Consider the following 16,309-nt stretch of genomic DNA (forward strand, 5'->3'; position numbering starts at 1 on the left):
AAACTGTGATTTAAGCGCTCAGGACTGAGTGCAGGATGAATGTAAGCCAAGCTTTACTTCGATTTTTGGGAGGCAGAATGAACAAATCAACAGCTGGTGAAGAATTGGTTTTATTTATTTTTTATGCTATTCCCCGCCCTGTGCAAGTGACTAGACAGCCTTATTCTTTGGATTGGTGCGATACCAGATTTAAACAGTTTTTTGTGTTTGGCTGCTGTCATGCTCTAAAAGACGCTTTTTATTGCTTTATTATCACCATATTTTGAAAGCTATAATTTATCCATATTTCGGCCGACGGAGTCATGTTGGCTTGTTTTTTGCGGTACGAGTTGATGTTTTTATTGGTACTGTTTTCGGATACATGATTTTTTTTTATTGCTTTCTATTCCAATTTTTGGGAGGCAGAATGAACAAAAAACAGCAATTCAGGATTTTTTTTAATGTAGTTCGGTGTGGTAAAATTGGTAAGGCAGCTTTATTCTTCGGGTCAGTATGATAATAGCGATACCACATTTATATTTTTTTAATGTTTTACACAAAAACTTTTATTTTTGCATCCCTTTATTCTGAGCGATATAAGGGTATGTGCACACGTTGCGGATTTCATTGCGGAGTTTTCTGCAGAATCTGCAGATAAAATGACCTGCATTTTACCTGCGGATACCCTGCGGGTTTTCTGTGGATTTTGTGCGGATTTCGCCTACGTTTTTACACCTGCGGATTCCTATAATGGAATAGGTGTAAAACACTGCGGATTCTAGACAAAGAATTGACATGCTGCGGAAAATAAACGCTGTGTTTCTGTGCGGAATTTTCCGCAGCATGTGCACTGCGGATGTGGTTTTCCATAGGTTTACATGGTACTGTACACCGCATGGAAAACTGCTGAAGATCTGCAGCCAAATTCACAACGTGTGCACATAGCCTAAGGCTAAAGTTCATACTGCGTTAGTGCAGTCTGTTCAACATATCCATTAAACGGACTGCACTAACGCAAGTGCCGGCGCTTGCACAGCGCTAGCGCAGATGGAGCATCTGCTAGCTCCATCTGCGCTAGCAGTGACAGACCTGGAAACGCTGCAGCCCGCGTCTCGGGTCCGTCACTCAATGACAGCACATCGCTAGCGCACGCCCATTGTGGACGTGCGCTAGCGATGTGTTTGCCAACAGTGTCAACCCATACTATCCGTCGGGGTCTGAATGAAAAGGGACTGTATGGGAGGAAACCCAGGAAGACCCCACTTCTTACCCCGAGACACAAAAAAGCCAGGCTGGAGTTTGCCAAAACTTACCTGAAAAAGCCTAAAATATTTTGGAAGAATGTTCTCTAGTCAGATGAGACAAAAGTAGAGCTTTTTGGGCAAAGGCATCAACATAGAGTTTACAAGAGAATAAAAGAGGCATTCAAAGAAAAGAACACTGTCCCTACAGTCAAACATGGTGGAGGTTCCCTAATGTTTTGGGGTTGCTTTGCTGCCTCTGGCACTGGACTGCTTGACCGTGTGCATGGCTTTATGAAGTCTGAATACTACCAACACATTTTGCAGCATAATATAGGGCCCAGTGTGAGAAAGCTGGGTCTCCCTCAGAGGTCATGGGTCTTCCAGCAGGACAATGACCCAAAACACACTTCAAAAAGCACTATAAAATGGTTTGAGAGAAAGCACTGGAGACTTCTAAGGTGGCCAGCAATGAGTCCAGACCTGAATCCCATAGAACACCTGTGGAGAGATCTAAAAATGGCAGTTGGGAGAAGGCACCCTTCAAATATCAGGAACCTGGGGCAGTTTGCCAAAGAAGAATGGTCTAAAATTCCAGCAGAGCATTGTAAGAAACTCATTGATGGTTACCAGAAGCAATTGGTCCGAGTTATTTTGGCTAAAGGTTGTGCAACCAAGTATTAGGCTGAGGGTGCCAATACTTTTGTCTGGTCCATTTTTGGAGTTTTGTGTGAAATGATCAATGTTTTGCTTTTTGCTTCATTCTCTTTTGTGTTTTTTCATTTAAGACAAATTAAATGAAGATAATAATACCAAATAATTTGTGTTTGCAATCATTTTCAGGAAGAAACTGAGTATTATCTGACAGAATTGCAGGGGTGTCAATACTTTTGGCCATGACTGTATGTATATGTATGTTTTACGAATATTTGAGGCCATGGATCCATTCTATGTCCATTTTGCAAGCTGGCGAGAAAATCTCTCTGTACGGATGCCATACGGATGACACACGGATACTTTTTGGAGAAAAAATCGCATCCTCGCATTGAATACGGATCATTGTTCAGGAAATTTTCTGCGTATCTCAGCCATAAAAAACGGACCGTATTTTTCTACGTTGTGTGTGACTCCGGCCTTAGAGGAAAAGCATAATAGAAACATATGCACCACTTCTGCATTTATCACCCACTCCTGGTTTTGGCTACAAATACTGATGTAAAATACTGACCAAATACTGCTAGTGTGACGCCGGCCTAAGAGTAATAGATCAGCAATTGGACTTCATGAAATGAGTAAAAACAGGCCTGTCCACATGGGACCTATTCAGAAAAACAAATCATTTCCCAGTGTGAGATCAGGTAGATTTCTTCCTCTGATGTTTTTGACTACAATGCTATGCATAAGCAAGAATATTAATATTGATACTACTACTAATAATATAATAAGGTGAATAAAAGTCAGATCTAGCAATGGAAAGATGAGATGGCGTAGCGATACCCCATGGCTGCTCTCCTTTCTCTATGCTGGGTTAAACATATGCCACAAGGGAAGATGTCCGGGTTTTAGATTAATACACGTAATTATATTAATAATTTGTCCATTTATAGTAATGAGAAAAAAAACCCAGGAGATCGGACTGTATTAAGTGAAGGGGACAGTCGGTGTACAATATCAAGAAAGCAGGGAGGGGAAAGAACCGACCAAAGATTGTCCCCGAACACAAAGTAATAGTAACAAAATAGTAATTTATTAGGAACAGGTAGTAACATGGGTATCAAACCAATGTTGGGAGCTATCCGCCAAGATTATACATACAAAAAAGATAAAAACACGGACGCTGCACCCAGTACAATTACCCTTATGGAAGGAGAGCCATCAGTAATATCATATAATATGTCTTACCATAGACATATGAAAAAATGCATCAATACAGCAAAACTTCCAAAAAAGAGATCTAAAATCCCTGCCTAATTATATTCATTGATGGCATGTTTAGCAGATATGTCATCAATATATGAATGATGGTACCTTCAATAATGTCTCAAACAAAGGAGCAACGTCCCCAAAAAGTTGGTCTTAATGACATTGCATCAAGGACTGTTCGTTCTGCTGTGTTCTTTCTTATAGGGGTCATTGTCTGGATCGAAAAAAAAAGACATGGGCTGGTGGGCACATAAGGGTCTGTTCATACTGCTCATAGGTCAACCGGGTCTATAGACTTCTTTAGTCCTGACAAGTGTTATTTTTAAAAATTTTCTTTTCTTTGGGCTTGTTTACTATATTCCTTTTGTTCCACTGTATTAAAAAGTGCTGCCTGCGGGGCCAAAAAAGCGATGCTGTGTGACCAGTATTCACGTTTCTACTAAGGAGGCATCCATCACACATATATTTGGGCATTTCCCAACACATAGACAAGCAGACACCCTACATGCAGTGTAAATGTCTCAGCTCTCCTGACTTGTCCGGTTTAGTAAATCCTTGTATCCTTTGTTGTATGACAATCCTAGGCCATATGTTCTTGGAACCCTGCAATGTTATGTTCCTCTGTTATTCCTCCTAGAAATGTATGAATAAATCGACAACAAGGTGTTACCAGTTCGAGAGTGGGTGGGCGTACCAGGACAAGATGACTGCACATTCAATTCTCACTGTTATAATGGGCACAACCCTTTGACAAGCAACATCAAATTGTCAATTTATTTATAATTGTCCAGAAGGAATAACTGGATCGTCACACAAAAAAAAAATCTTTAAAAAAAAAATAAAAGCTGCTCCAGAATTGTTATATTATAGGGAATAGAATTATTGATAAAATCAGGCATCAGTGATGGAGCCTGGTGCTTTTTTAATCATATTTTCATTCATATTCTGTTGCTATAAATAAGTTGTATATATGAAACAATTAATTATTTGGTTATATCCTGTCCTGTGATGATCTTAGCAACTCGGTGCAAGTAACATAAGATGATGTATATACAGTCATGGCTTAAAGTTTTGGCACCCCTGAAATTGTTCCAGAAAATGAAGTATTTCTCATACACATGTTTGTTTCCTTTGTGTGTATTGGAACAACACAAAAAAGCAGAGAAAAAAAGGCAAATTGGACTTAATTTCTCACATAACACCAAAAATGGGCCAGACAAATTTGTTGGAATCTTTCCAAAATTATAGATAAACAACTTTGTTTCAAGCATGTGATGTTTGTTCAAACACACCTGTGGCAAGTAACAGGTGTGCACAATATGAAAAGCACACCTCTAACCAGATCAAAAGGGGAGAAGTTCACCTTTGCATTCTGTTCGTAAGCATGGAGAACAGAAAGAAGAGAACTGTCTGAGAACCAAAATTGTTGAACAATATCAACAATCTTAAGTTTACAAGTCCAGAGATATTGATGTTCCTTTGTCCATGCTGTGCAACGTAATCAAGACCTTTACAACCCATGGCATTGTAGCATTGTGGCAGAAAAAAATTGCTGAAAGTTTGCAATGCAGGATTGTGCAGAAATTCAAGCTGTCCTGCAGGCTCAGGGTGCATCATTGTCAGCCTGAACTATCAGTCGACATTTGAATGAAATGAAATGCTGTGGTAGAAGACCCAGGAGGACCCCACTGCTCACACAGACATAAAAAGCTAGACTGCAGTTTGCCAAAATGTATGTGAGTAAACCAAAATCCTTCTGGGAAAGCATCTTGTGGACAGATCAGACCAAGATAGAGCTTTTTGGTAAAGCACATCATTCTACTGTCTACCGAAAATGCAATGAGGCTTACAAAGAAAATAACACAGTACCTACAGTCAAATATGGTGGAAGCTCAAAGATGTTTTGAGGTTATTTTGCTGCCTCTGATACTGGGTGCCCTGACTGTGTGCAAGGCATCATAAAATCTGAAAATTACCAAAGGGTTTTGGGTCACAATGTAGTGCCCAGTGACAGAAAGCTGGGTTTGCATTATAGGTCTTCCAGCAGGAAAATGACCCCAAACATACTTAAAGAATCACCCAGAAATGGATGAAAACAAAGAAATGGAGAGTTCTGAAGTGACCAGCAATGGGTCCGGATCTAAATCACATTGATTACCTGTGGAGAGAATACTGAAGATGCTGTTGGGAGAAGGCGCCTTCAAATATGAGAGACCTGGAGCAGTTTGCAAAAGAAGAGTGGTACAAAATTCCAGATGAGAGGTGTAAGAAGCTTGTAGGTGGTTATAGGAAGTGACTGATTGCAGGTATTTATTCCAAAGGGTCTGCAACCAAATAATAAGTTGAGGGTGCCAACAATTTTATCCAGCCCATTTAGGGGTTTTTCTGTGAAATTCTGTCCAATTTGCCTTTTTTTCCTCTTGTTTTTATTGTGTTGTTCCAATACGCACAAAGGAAATAAAAGTGTATAACAAAACATGTGTAATTGCAATAATTTTATGGGAGAAATACTTCATTTTCTGCAACAATTTGTAGGGTGCTAACACTTTTCGGTTGTGACTGTAGATGTGCACATTTGGGCAGCAGATGTAGAAGTCCATACGTATAGAGCGTTACTTTTATGTGTTTGTATTCTTTTCATATTCCAGAAAACAGATCGTTCGAAAAGATTTGAGTTTCTCCTGAAGCAGACGGAGCTGTTTGCGCATTTTATTCAGCCCGCTTCCCAAAAGTCTCCAACGTCTCCTCTCAAAGTGAAATTAGGACGCCCCAGGATAAAGAAAGATGAAAAACAAAGTTTGTTGTCGGTTGGAGAGTATGTAAATGGCTTCTCGCCTTCTTTCACATTTCACAAATGCAATTAAACTGACTGTGCACAGTTTTCTAATTTAAAAGCCAAATATCTGTGATGATTATTAATGGCATCAAATAGAAAAAAAGGCATGTGTGTTGTCGCATTGTAGGAAGAAGGCTTTCTGATTACATACGTGCTTTTTATGCTGTGAGTTCCACTAGTTATGCTTTTCTTTGGCATTGTTTGAAGTCCAGAGCTTCAGGTGAGACTTTCCGCCTCGGCCAGCAGGTTTCCATCTGTCCGTCACTTTTAGCAGATCTGAATCACTCTGTTATTCCTGCAGGAAATGTTACCATTCCTCTTATGGAAGGTTTCTGTCCATTTCACCTCGGTGACAATGCCATGCTGTGTCGTTCACAGCCTCTTGTTGGTTTTATCCTACTTTCCATAAAGTATAACAGCACGATAGCATAATACAGAGTTATAGCAAATGATGTCCAGGTATTCAGTATGTATGGTTATATGCACTGCATGTGGAGACACATTGACGCCATTAATGATACAATTATTCTTTGTATATTTTCTTCATGAAGCAATCGACACCGGCGGACGGAGCAAGAAGAAGATGAGGAGCTACTGTCTGAAAGCCGCAAAACCTCCAATGTCTGCGTGCGATTCGAAGAATCACCGTCTTGTATGTCGTAACTTTATCTGCTAAATGATTCTCGTATCAAGTACTAAGGCTGAACTGCACTACTCATGTGATGCCTCATAGGACCATAGCACACATCCTTTGTAGACGTCCGTTGTAATAAACGGATTCATGGCTCCGGTCCGTCATACTCAGATCAGGTTCTATTCTCATCCATTCTGTTTATCAGACTCGCGGTTATTAAATGCTTGGGGGATCCTTTACATACAGATGAAAAACAGACATTCGTGATGAGTGAACGTGCTCGGGTGCTTACAGAGTGACTTTGACATGCTCGCAATATAGGTTCGAGTCTCCGCACCTGCGTGTTTTGCGGCTATACAACAGATGCAACACCTGCAGGGATTGGCTAACAGGCAGGCAGTTCCTCCATGTGTTGCGGCTGTCCAACAGCTGCAGGGACTCAAACATATTATTAGTAATGGTCAGCACACCGATTGTACACTGGCGCCGCCCATGTGCTGTTTGGAATTTTGTTCTGTGACTCGGATCAAAAACGTACATGTCGACAATGATTTTTTGTATACACACAGTCCAAAAAATACCAGGGACATGTGAACAGCCCCATATACTGTCAAGGGTACATGTCTCTGTGAAAACCACTATTAGGCCACGTACGTGACCCACGAACATCTGAATGAAGTGTTAATATGTACTTGTGTGACTTTTCACCCAGTTCTGCCCATTTCCAGAATCAGATCTAAGTGTAGCAGGTAGATTTGGCGGTTTAGTGGGTGGCCATGGTTTTTCAAGGGACATCATTTTTTTAAGTCTAATTTTTCCTATAGATATTTTATTTTAATCTACTTCATTTGTATAATAAATGTTCAATGCAAATCTGCTAACACACAAGCCAATGCACGGATGTATAACATCTAGTGATGAGCGAATGTGCCTGAATAAGGTGTTATCTGAGTATGTTCGTGTGCTAATAGTATTCCAGAACGGTGAAAATACTCTATGTTCCAGTTGCCGCAGCTGCATGTCTCACGGCTGTTCGACAGCTGCAATGCATATAGAGATTGCCTAACAAACAGGAAATCCCTGCATGTCTCACAGCTGTTCGACAGCTGCAACACATTCAGAAATTGCCTAACAAACAGGCAGGCCATGCATGTCTCATGTCTGTCGAACAGCCGCGACATATGCAGCTGCGGCGACTGGACTATAGTATTCGAGCACACGAGCATGCTTAGATAACACCTTATCCCAGCATGCTCGTTCATCACTAGTGACGACTTCCATTTGTTGGAGTGGGCTGGCTGAGACCTATAGTGTTGAATGCACTTTGTGTTAGATACATATCTGGGATATTCATCCTTTTAAAGGAGTTATGCCAGACAACTACAATGATGCCTACTCCTGCAGATTAGCTGACCAAAGGGCCCATGATTCCCCTTCATTTATTTACAGGCACATGAATGGAACTGAGCTGTTGTAACCTGCAGCCCTCGGCACTGACTCTTGTAAACCGAGGAGGCGATACGCGCAGTGCTGGTGGAAGCAGAGGGACACCTTGTGTTAGATGAATTGCTGGGAATCCATTTGATGTTGTTGCAATATTGGGGTCCTGGATAACCCACCCCTTTTAGATAAAGTTAGCAGTAGTTTTTCATTAAATTGCACATATGGTTACAATATTCACGTGGAAAGAAAATTGCAGCATCTTATTGGGGAAAACTTCACAGCTCTCTCCTTTGTAATCCTTCTGCTATGAAGATGGGTTTTGTATGGCAAAACACTTGTAATTGTATTTCTGATATTACATCGGTGTCTTATTTAGGTTTCAATCAGATCTCACTTTTAAATATTTGTGCCGCAGATGTGAAATCAGGAAAATTGCGAGATTATCAAGTCCGAGGCCTCAACTGGATGATCTCTTTGTATGAAAATGGAATTAATGGCATATTGGCAGACGAAATGGTAAAGTCGATGTATTCTGTTCTGCAGAAGTGTCTATTACATATAACTATAGATATATACAGTACAGACCAAAAGTTTGGACACACCTTCTCATTGAAAGATTTTTCTGTATTTTCATGACTATGAAAATTGTACATTGACACTTAAGGCATCAAAACTATGAACTAACACATGTGGAATTATATACTTAACAAAAAAGTGTGAAACAACTGACATTATGTCTTATATTCTAGGTTCTTCAAAGTAGCCACCTTTTGCTTTGATGACTGCTTTGCACACTCTTTGCATTCTCTTGATGAGCTTCAAGAGGTAGTCATCGGGAATGGTTTTCACTTCACAGGTGTGCCCTGTCAGGTTTAATAAGTGGGATTTCTTTCCTTATAAATGGGGTTGGGACCATCCGTTGTGTTGAGCAGAAGTCTAGTGGATACACAGCTGATAGTCCTACTGAATAGACTGTAAGAATTTGTATTATGGCAAGAAAAAAGCAGCTAAGTAAAGAAAAACGAGTGGCCATCATTACTTTAAGAAATGAAGGTCAGTCAGTCCAAAAAAATTGGGAAAACTTTGAAAGTGTCCCCAAGTGCAGTGGCAAAAACCATCAAGCGCTACAAAGAAACTGGCTCTCATGAGGACCGTCCCAGGAAAGGAAGACCAAGAGTCACCTCTGCTTCTGAGGATAAGTTTATCGCAGGTTAACAGCAGCTCAGATTAGAGACCAGCCAGGTCAATGCCACACAAGATTTCTAGCAGCAGACACATCTCTACAACAACTGTTAAGAGGAGACTTTGTGCAGCAGGCCTTCATGGTAAAATAGCTGCTAGGAAACCACTGCTAAGGACAGACAACAAGCAGAAGAGACTTGTTTGGGCTAAAGAACACAAGGAATGGACATTAGACCAGTGGAAATCTGTGCTTTGGTCTGATTAGTCCAAATTTGAGATCTTTGTTACCACCGTGTCTATGTGCGACGCAGAAAAGGTGAACGGATGGACTCTACATGCCTGATTCCCACCATGAAGCATGGAGGAGGAGGTGTTATGGTGTGGTGGTGCTTTGCTGGTGACACTGTTGGGGATTTATTCAAAATTGAAGGCATACTGAACCAGCATGGCTACCACAGCATCTTGCAGCAGCATGCTATTCCATCCGGTTTGCGTTTAGTTGGACCATCATTTATTTTTCAACAGGACAATGACCCCCAAAACACCTCCAGGCTGTGTAAGGGCTATTTGACCAAGAAGGAGATTGTTGGGGTGCTACGCCAGATGACCTGGCCTACACAGTCACTAGACCTGAATCCAATCGAGATGGTTTGGGGTGAGCTGGACCGTAGAGTGAAGGCAAAAGGGCAAACAAGTGCTAAGCATCTCTGGGAACTTCTTCAAGATTTTTGGAAGACCATTCCCGGTGACTACCTCTTGAAGCTCATCAAGAGAATGCCAAGAGTGTGCAAAATATTTAGAATTGAGAGTCCTCAGTGGTTGATACCTTTTAATGGCTAACTGAAAAGATGGTAACAAATTGCAAGCTTTCTAGACTAAACAGGTCTCGAAAGCTTGCAATTTGTTACCATCTTTTCAGTTAGCCATTAAAGGTATCAACCACTGAGGACTCTCAATTCTAAATATTTTTCTATTTACTGGCTAACACGGTACCAAGGTATATTTCTTTCCCGTATCAAGAGTGTGCAAAGCAGTCATCAAAGCAAAAGGTGGCTACTTTGAAGAACCTAGAATATAAGACATAATTTCAGTTGTTTCACACTTTTTTGTTAAATATATAATTCCACATGTGTTAATTCATAGTTTTGATGCCTTCAGTGTGAATGTACAGTTTTCATAGTCAAGAAAATACAGAAAAATCTTTAAATGAGAAGGTGTGTCCAAACTTTTGGTCTGTACTATATATATTCAGATAAATAGAACTATGCCCTTATATTGCCCCTAGATCAGCCTTTAGGATTAGATGTACTGTACTGCATTATTCAGTTGCCTGTATGAACATTTCACATGATGACTCCATTGATAGTAAAGATTGTATTAGGGTGGTTCTTGGGGCAATTTATTGGTTTGTTCGAGGTGCTGCATTGCGCTTTAGCAGTCGGTTTATATATAACTGATAGTTATATATTTGCAGAGCAGAATCTGTGTTATTTTACATGGTTTTTCTCTTTGTTTTTAGGGATTAGGCAAGACATTGCAAACAATTGCTTTGTTGGGCTACCTTAAGCACTACAGGAACACTCCTGGTCCACATATGGTGTTGGTACCAAAATCCACTCTGCACAACTGGATGAATGAGTTTAAACGCTGGGTCCCATCACTTTGTGCTGTCTGTCTTATTGGTGACAAAGATGCACGGGTAAGTATTGCTATTGTGAGAGCAGGTAATCACAGATAGACTTTATACAAGTGTGTAGAGGGGCATTTACATTGCCAGATAATTGTGATCAAGTGTTGCTAAGAACGTTTGTTTCATGATCACCTTGTTGTGTAAACAGGCTGTCGATCACATGATAAATGAACAAAACTCTTCTTGTTTATTGGGTGAAATGATCTTTGGTGCAGAACAAAACATCACCATCCTTGTTGGTGCATGGTATAAACAGGACTCACACTGTAGAGAACATTTACAGCCTATGTGCACTGACTGATCCAGTACAGATTGCTCGGTGCGCAACATCTTCTTGTGTGTAAACAACCATTTAAATGACCGCCGATTGGGAAAAAGTTGTAGCGTGCTGCCGGTATTTCCATGAGAACAGACTTTAAGTGAGTCGGTTAACTTTACATGATGAAAATAATAATTTATCACCTACACACGTGATTCATAATTTGCAGATCGTGGGGAAACAGACTGAATGTAGTCCATGGGACTGACTGAGACAGTGCCCTACTCAGCTGTCGCCTGCAAGCTCATTTTAATGTTTTCCCCATTTTTTTACTAGTTCTCCAACAGGACTTACATCTTCAATCTCTTGATTACCTCTACAATACACTGCTATAGTGTATACCTGACAGCAGCATTTAAGAAGTCACACTGATGTGATTGGTGCTAGCTTGGATTGCAGTAGTTACTCTCGGGTGCCGTACCTCCTGAGTTCACTTTATGTACAGCAGCCATCACTAATGGGATTAAAGCAACGTTTTATTCTTTATCGCTTTTTTTTTTTTTTCATTTTAACCCCTTTCTGCCATTAGACGTACTATTCCGTCCATGTGGGGTGGGCTTTACTTCCCAAGGACGGAATAGTACGTCATAGGCGATCGGCCGCGCTCACGGGGGGAGCGCGGCCGATCGCGGCCGGGTGTCAGCTGCTTATCGCAGCTGACATCCGGCACTATGTGCCAGGAGCGGTCACGGACCGCCCCTGGCACATTAACCCCCGGCACACCGCGATCAAACATGATCGCGATGTGCCGGCGGTGCAGGGAAGCATCGCGCAGGGAGGGGGCTCCCTGCGTGCTTCCCTGAGACCCCCGCAGCAACGCGATGTGATCGCGTTGCTCCGGGGGTCTCCTACCTTCCTCCCTGCAGAAAGTCCCGGATCCAAGATGGCCGCGGATCCGGGTCCTGCAGGGAGGGAGGTGGCTTACCAAGTGCCTGCTCAGAGCAGGCACTTGGTAACTCTGCACTGCTCTCAGACAGATCGGTGATCTGTCAGAGTGCTGTGCAAACTGGCAGATCACCGATCTGTATTGTCCCCCCCTGGGACAAAGTAAAAAAGTAAAAAAAAAATTTTTTACAAGTGTGTAAAAAAAAAAAAAATCCTAAATAATGAAAAAAAAAAAAAATATTATTCCCATAAATACATTTCTTTATCTAAATAAAAAAAACAAAACAATAAAAGTACACATATTTAGTATCGCCGCGTCCGTAACGACCCGACCTATAAAACCGTCCCACTAGTTAACCCCTTCAGTAAACACCGTAAGAAAAAAAAAAAAAAAAAAACGAGACAAAAAACAACGCTTTATTATCATACCGCCGAACAAAAAGTGGAATAACACGCGATCAAAAAGACAGATATAAATAACCATGGTACCGCTGAAAGCGTCATCTTGTCCCGCAAAAAATGAGCCGCCATACAGCATCATGAAAAAAATAAAAAAGTTATAGTCCTCAGAATAAAGCGATGCAAAAATAATTATTTTTTTCTATAAAATAGTTTTTATCGTATAAAAGCGCCAAAACATAAAAAAATGATATAAATGAGGTGTCGCTGTAATCGTACTGACCCGAAGAATAAAACTGCTTTATCAATTTTACCAAACGCGGAACGGTATAAACGCCTCCCCCAAAAGAAATTCATGAATAGCTGGTTTTTGGTAATTCTGCCTCACAAAAATCGGAATAAAAAGCGATAAAAAAAGTCACGTGCCCGAAAATGTTACCAATAAAAACGTCAACTCGTCCCGCAAAAAACAAGACCTCACATGACTCTGTGGACTCAAATATGGAAAAATGATAGCTCTCAAAATGTGGTAACGCAAAAAATATTTTTTGCAATAAAAAGCGTCTTTCAGTGTGTGACGGCTGCCAATCATAAAAATCCGCTAAAAAACCCGCTATAAAAGTAAATCAAACCCCCCTTCATCACCCCCTTAGTTAGGGAAAAATAAAAAAAATGTATTTATTTCCATTTTCCCATTAGGGTTAGAGTTAGGGCTAGGGTTAGGGCTAGGGCTAGGGCTAGGGTTAGGGCTAGGGTTAGGGCTAGGGTCAGGGCTAGGGTTAGGGCTAGGGTTAGGGCTAGGGTTAGGGTTAAGGCTACAGTTAGGGTTGGGGCTAAAGTTAGGGTTAGGGTTTGGATTACATTTGCGGTTGGGAATAGGGTTGGGATTAGGGTTAGGGGTGTGTCTGGGTTAGAGGTGTGGTTAGGGTTACCGTTGGAATTAGGGTTAGGGGTGTGTTTGGAGTAGGGTTTCAGTTATAATTGGGGGGGTTTCCACTGTTTAGACACATCAGGGGCTCTCCAAACGCGACATGGCGTCCGATCTCAATTCCAGCCAATTCTGCGTTGAAAAAGTAAAACAGTGCTCCTTCCCTTCCGAGCTCTCCCGTGTGTCCAAACAGGAGTTTACCCCAACATATGGAGTATCAGCGTACTCAGGACAAATTGGACAACAACTTTTGGGGTCCAATTTTCTCTTTTGGGGTCCTATTTGGGAAAATACAAAACTGGGGGCTAAGAAATAATTTTTGTGGGGAAAAAAAAGGATTTTTTATTTTCACGGCTCTGCGTTATAAACTGTAGTGAAACACTTGGGGGCTCAAAGTTCTCACAACACATCTAGATAAGTTCGTGGGGGGTCTAGTTTCCAATATGGGGTCACTTGTGGGGGGTTTCTACTGTTTAGGTAGATTAGGGGCTCTGCAAACGCAATGTGACGCCTGCAGACCATTCCATCTAAGTCTGCATTCCAAATGGCGCTCCTTCCCTTCCGAGCCCTCCCATGCGCCCAAACGGTGGATCCCTCCCACATATGGAGTATCAGCGCACTCAGGACAAATTGGACAACAACTTTTGGGGTCCAATTTCTCCTGTTACCCTCGAGAAAATACAAAACTGGGGACTAAAAAATAATTTTTGTGGGAAAAAATTTTTGTTTTATTTTTACGGCTCTGCATTATAAACTTCTGTGAAGCACTTGGTGGGTCAAAGTGCTCATCACACCTCTAGATAAGTTCCTTAGGGGGTCTACTTTCCAAAATGGTGTCACTTGTGGGGGGGTTTCAATGTTTAGGCACATCAGTGGCTCTTCAAACGCAACATGGCGTCCCATCTCAATTCCTGTCAATTTTGCATTGAAAGGTCAAACGGCGCTCCTTCCCTTCCGAGCTCTCCCATGCGCCCAAACAGTGGTTTACCCCCACATATGGGGTATCAGCGTACTCAGGACAAATTGTGCAACAACTTTTTCGTTCCAATTTCTTCTCTTACCATTGGGAAAATAAAAAATTGGGGGCGAAAAGATAATTTTTGTGAAAAAAATGATTTTTTATTTTTACGGTTCTGCATTATAAACTTTTGTGAAGCACTTGGTGGGTCAAAGTGCTCACCACACCTCTAGATAAGTTCCTTAGGGGGTCTACTTTCCAAAATGGTGTCACTTGTGGGGGGTTTCAATATTTAGGCACATCAATGGCTCTCCAAACGCAACATGGCGTCCCATCTCAATTCCAGTCAATTTTGCATTAAAAAGTCAAATGGCGCTCCTTCGCTTCCAAGCTCTGTCGTGCGCCCAAACAGTGGTTTACCTCCACTTTTGGGGTATTGGCGTACTCAGGACAAATTGTACAACAAGGTTTGGGGTCCATTTTCTCCTGGTACCCTTGGTAAAATAAAACAAATTGGAGCTGAAGTAAATTTTTTGTGAAAAAAAGTTAAATGTTAATTTTTATTTAAACATTCCAAAAATTCCTGTGAAACACCTGAAGGGTTAATAAACTTCCTGAATGTGGTTTTGAGAACCTTGAGGGGTGCAGTTTTTAGAATGGTGTCACACTTGGGTATTTTCTATCATATAGACTCCTCAAAATGACTTGAAATGAGATGTGGTCCCTAAAATAAAATGGTGTTGTAAAAATGAGAAATTGCTGGTCAACTTTTAACCCTTATGACTCCCTAACAAAAAAAAAATTTTGGTTCCAAAATTGTGCTCATGTAAAGTAGACATGTGGGAAATGTTACTTATTAAGTATTTTGTGTGACATATCTCTGTGATTTAATTGCATAAAAATTCAAAGTTGGAAAATTGCGAAATTTTCAAAATTTTCGCCATATTTCCGTTTTTTTCACAAATAAACGCAGGTAATATCAAAGAAATTTTACCACTATCATGAAGTACAATATGTCACGAGAAAACAATGTCAGAATCACCGGGATCCGTTGAAGCGTTCCAGAGTTATAACCTCATAAAGGAACAGTGGTCAGAATTGTAAAAATTGGCCCGGTCCATAACATGCAAACCACCCTTGGGGGTAAAGGGGTTAATGGACAGCGGATTACACACTATATGTACTATGTGTTCACTGGTGACAGGTTGATTATAACAATAAATCCCAACTATGCATTTTTTCTATTGTAAAGTGTCGTTTGCTCAGTTCATGTTCAATGTCTTCTTATTTCATATGTAAACTAGGCGGCCTTCATACGAGATGTCATGATGCCCGGAGAGTGGGATGTTTGTGTTACCTCCTACGAAATGGTCATAAGGGAAAAATCTGTTTTTAAGAAATTCAACTGGAGATACCTTGTTATTGATGAGGCACACAGAATAAAGAATGAAAAATCTAAGGTCAGTTGCGTAATTAAGACCGATAGTTAAAATATGCCTTCAGTAGCTGTCTAGAAGTGTCCTTTAAAAGGGTATGCTCAAGCGATAACTTTACGATCGTGGGTGGTCCGACTGCTGTGGTCCCCATCGATGTTGAGTGAATGGAGCAGAGATCGATCATGCACACCACCGCTCCATTCATTTTTAATGAGAGCGTCAGAGATTGCTGAGCGGAGGTTCTGCTGATCTTCGGCACTCCCATTAGAATGAATGGAGCGGTGGTGTACATGATGAACATTTCCGGTTCCCATGATCAATAAGGGCCACAGTAGTTGGACCCAGAGATCAGAAAGTTATCTCCTATCTTTAAGATAGGAATTAACTCCCAAACTTGAGAAAACCCCTTTAAGTGTTAACGTTTTGTGCTGCACACATCTCCTTCGTAATTCAGGA

At 41.0% G+C, this 16,309-nt stretch overlaps 1 protein-coding gene across 1 annotated transcript in view; it reads left to right on the plus strand.

The window, feature by feature from the left end:
• The window catches only part of SMARCA1 (SNF2 related chromatin remodeling ATPase 1), a 144,277-nt gene that overhangs the window by 15,969 nt on the left and 111,999 nt on the right, over nucleotides 1–16,309 (plus strand). Inside the window, exons 3-7 of the mRNA XM_069747158.1 lie at nucleotides 5,792–5,958; nucleotides 6,531–6,631; nucleotides 8,472–8,572; nucleotides 10,758–10,937; nucleotides 15,722–15,877. Coding sequence (XP_069603259.1) covers nucleotides 5,792–5,958; nucleotides 6,531–6,631; nucleotides 8,472–8,572; nucleotides 10,758–10,937; nucleotides 15,722–15,877 — 705 coding nt within the window. The remainder of the gene's footprint in view (nucleotides 1–5,791; nucleotides 5,959–6,530; nucleotides 6,632–8,471; nucleotides 8,573–10,757; nucleotides 10,938–15,721; nucleotides 15,878–16,309) is intronic.

Source organism: Ranitomeya imitator, chromosome 2, assembly GCF_032444005.1.
Source record: "Ranitomeya imitator isolate aRanImi1 chromosome 2, aRanImi1.pri, whole genome shotgun sequence".
Classification (NCBI taxonomy): Eukaryota; Metazoa; Chordata; class Amphibia; order Anura; family Dendrobatidae; genus Ranitomeya; species Ranitomeya imitator.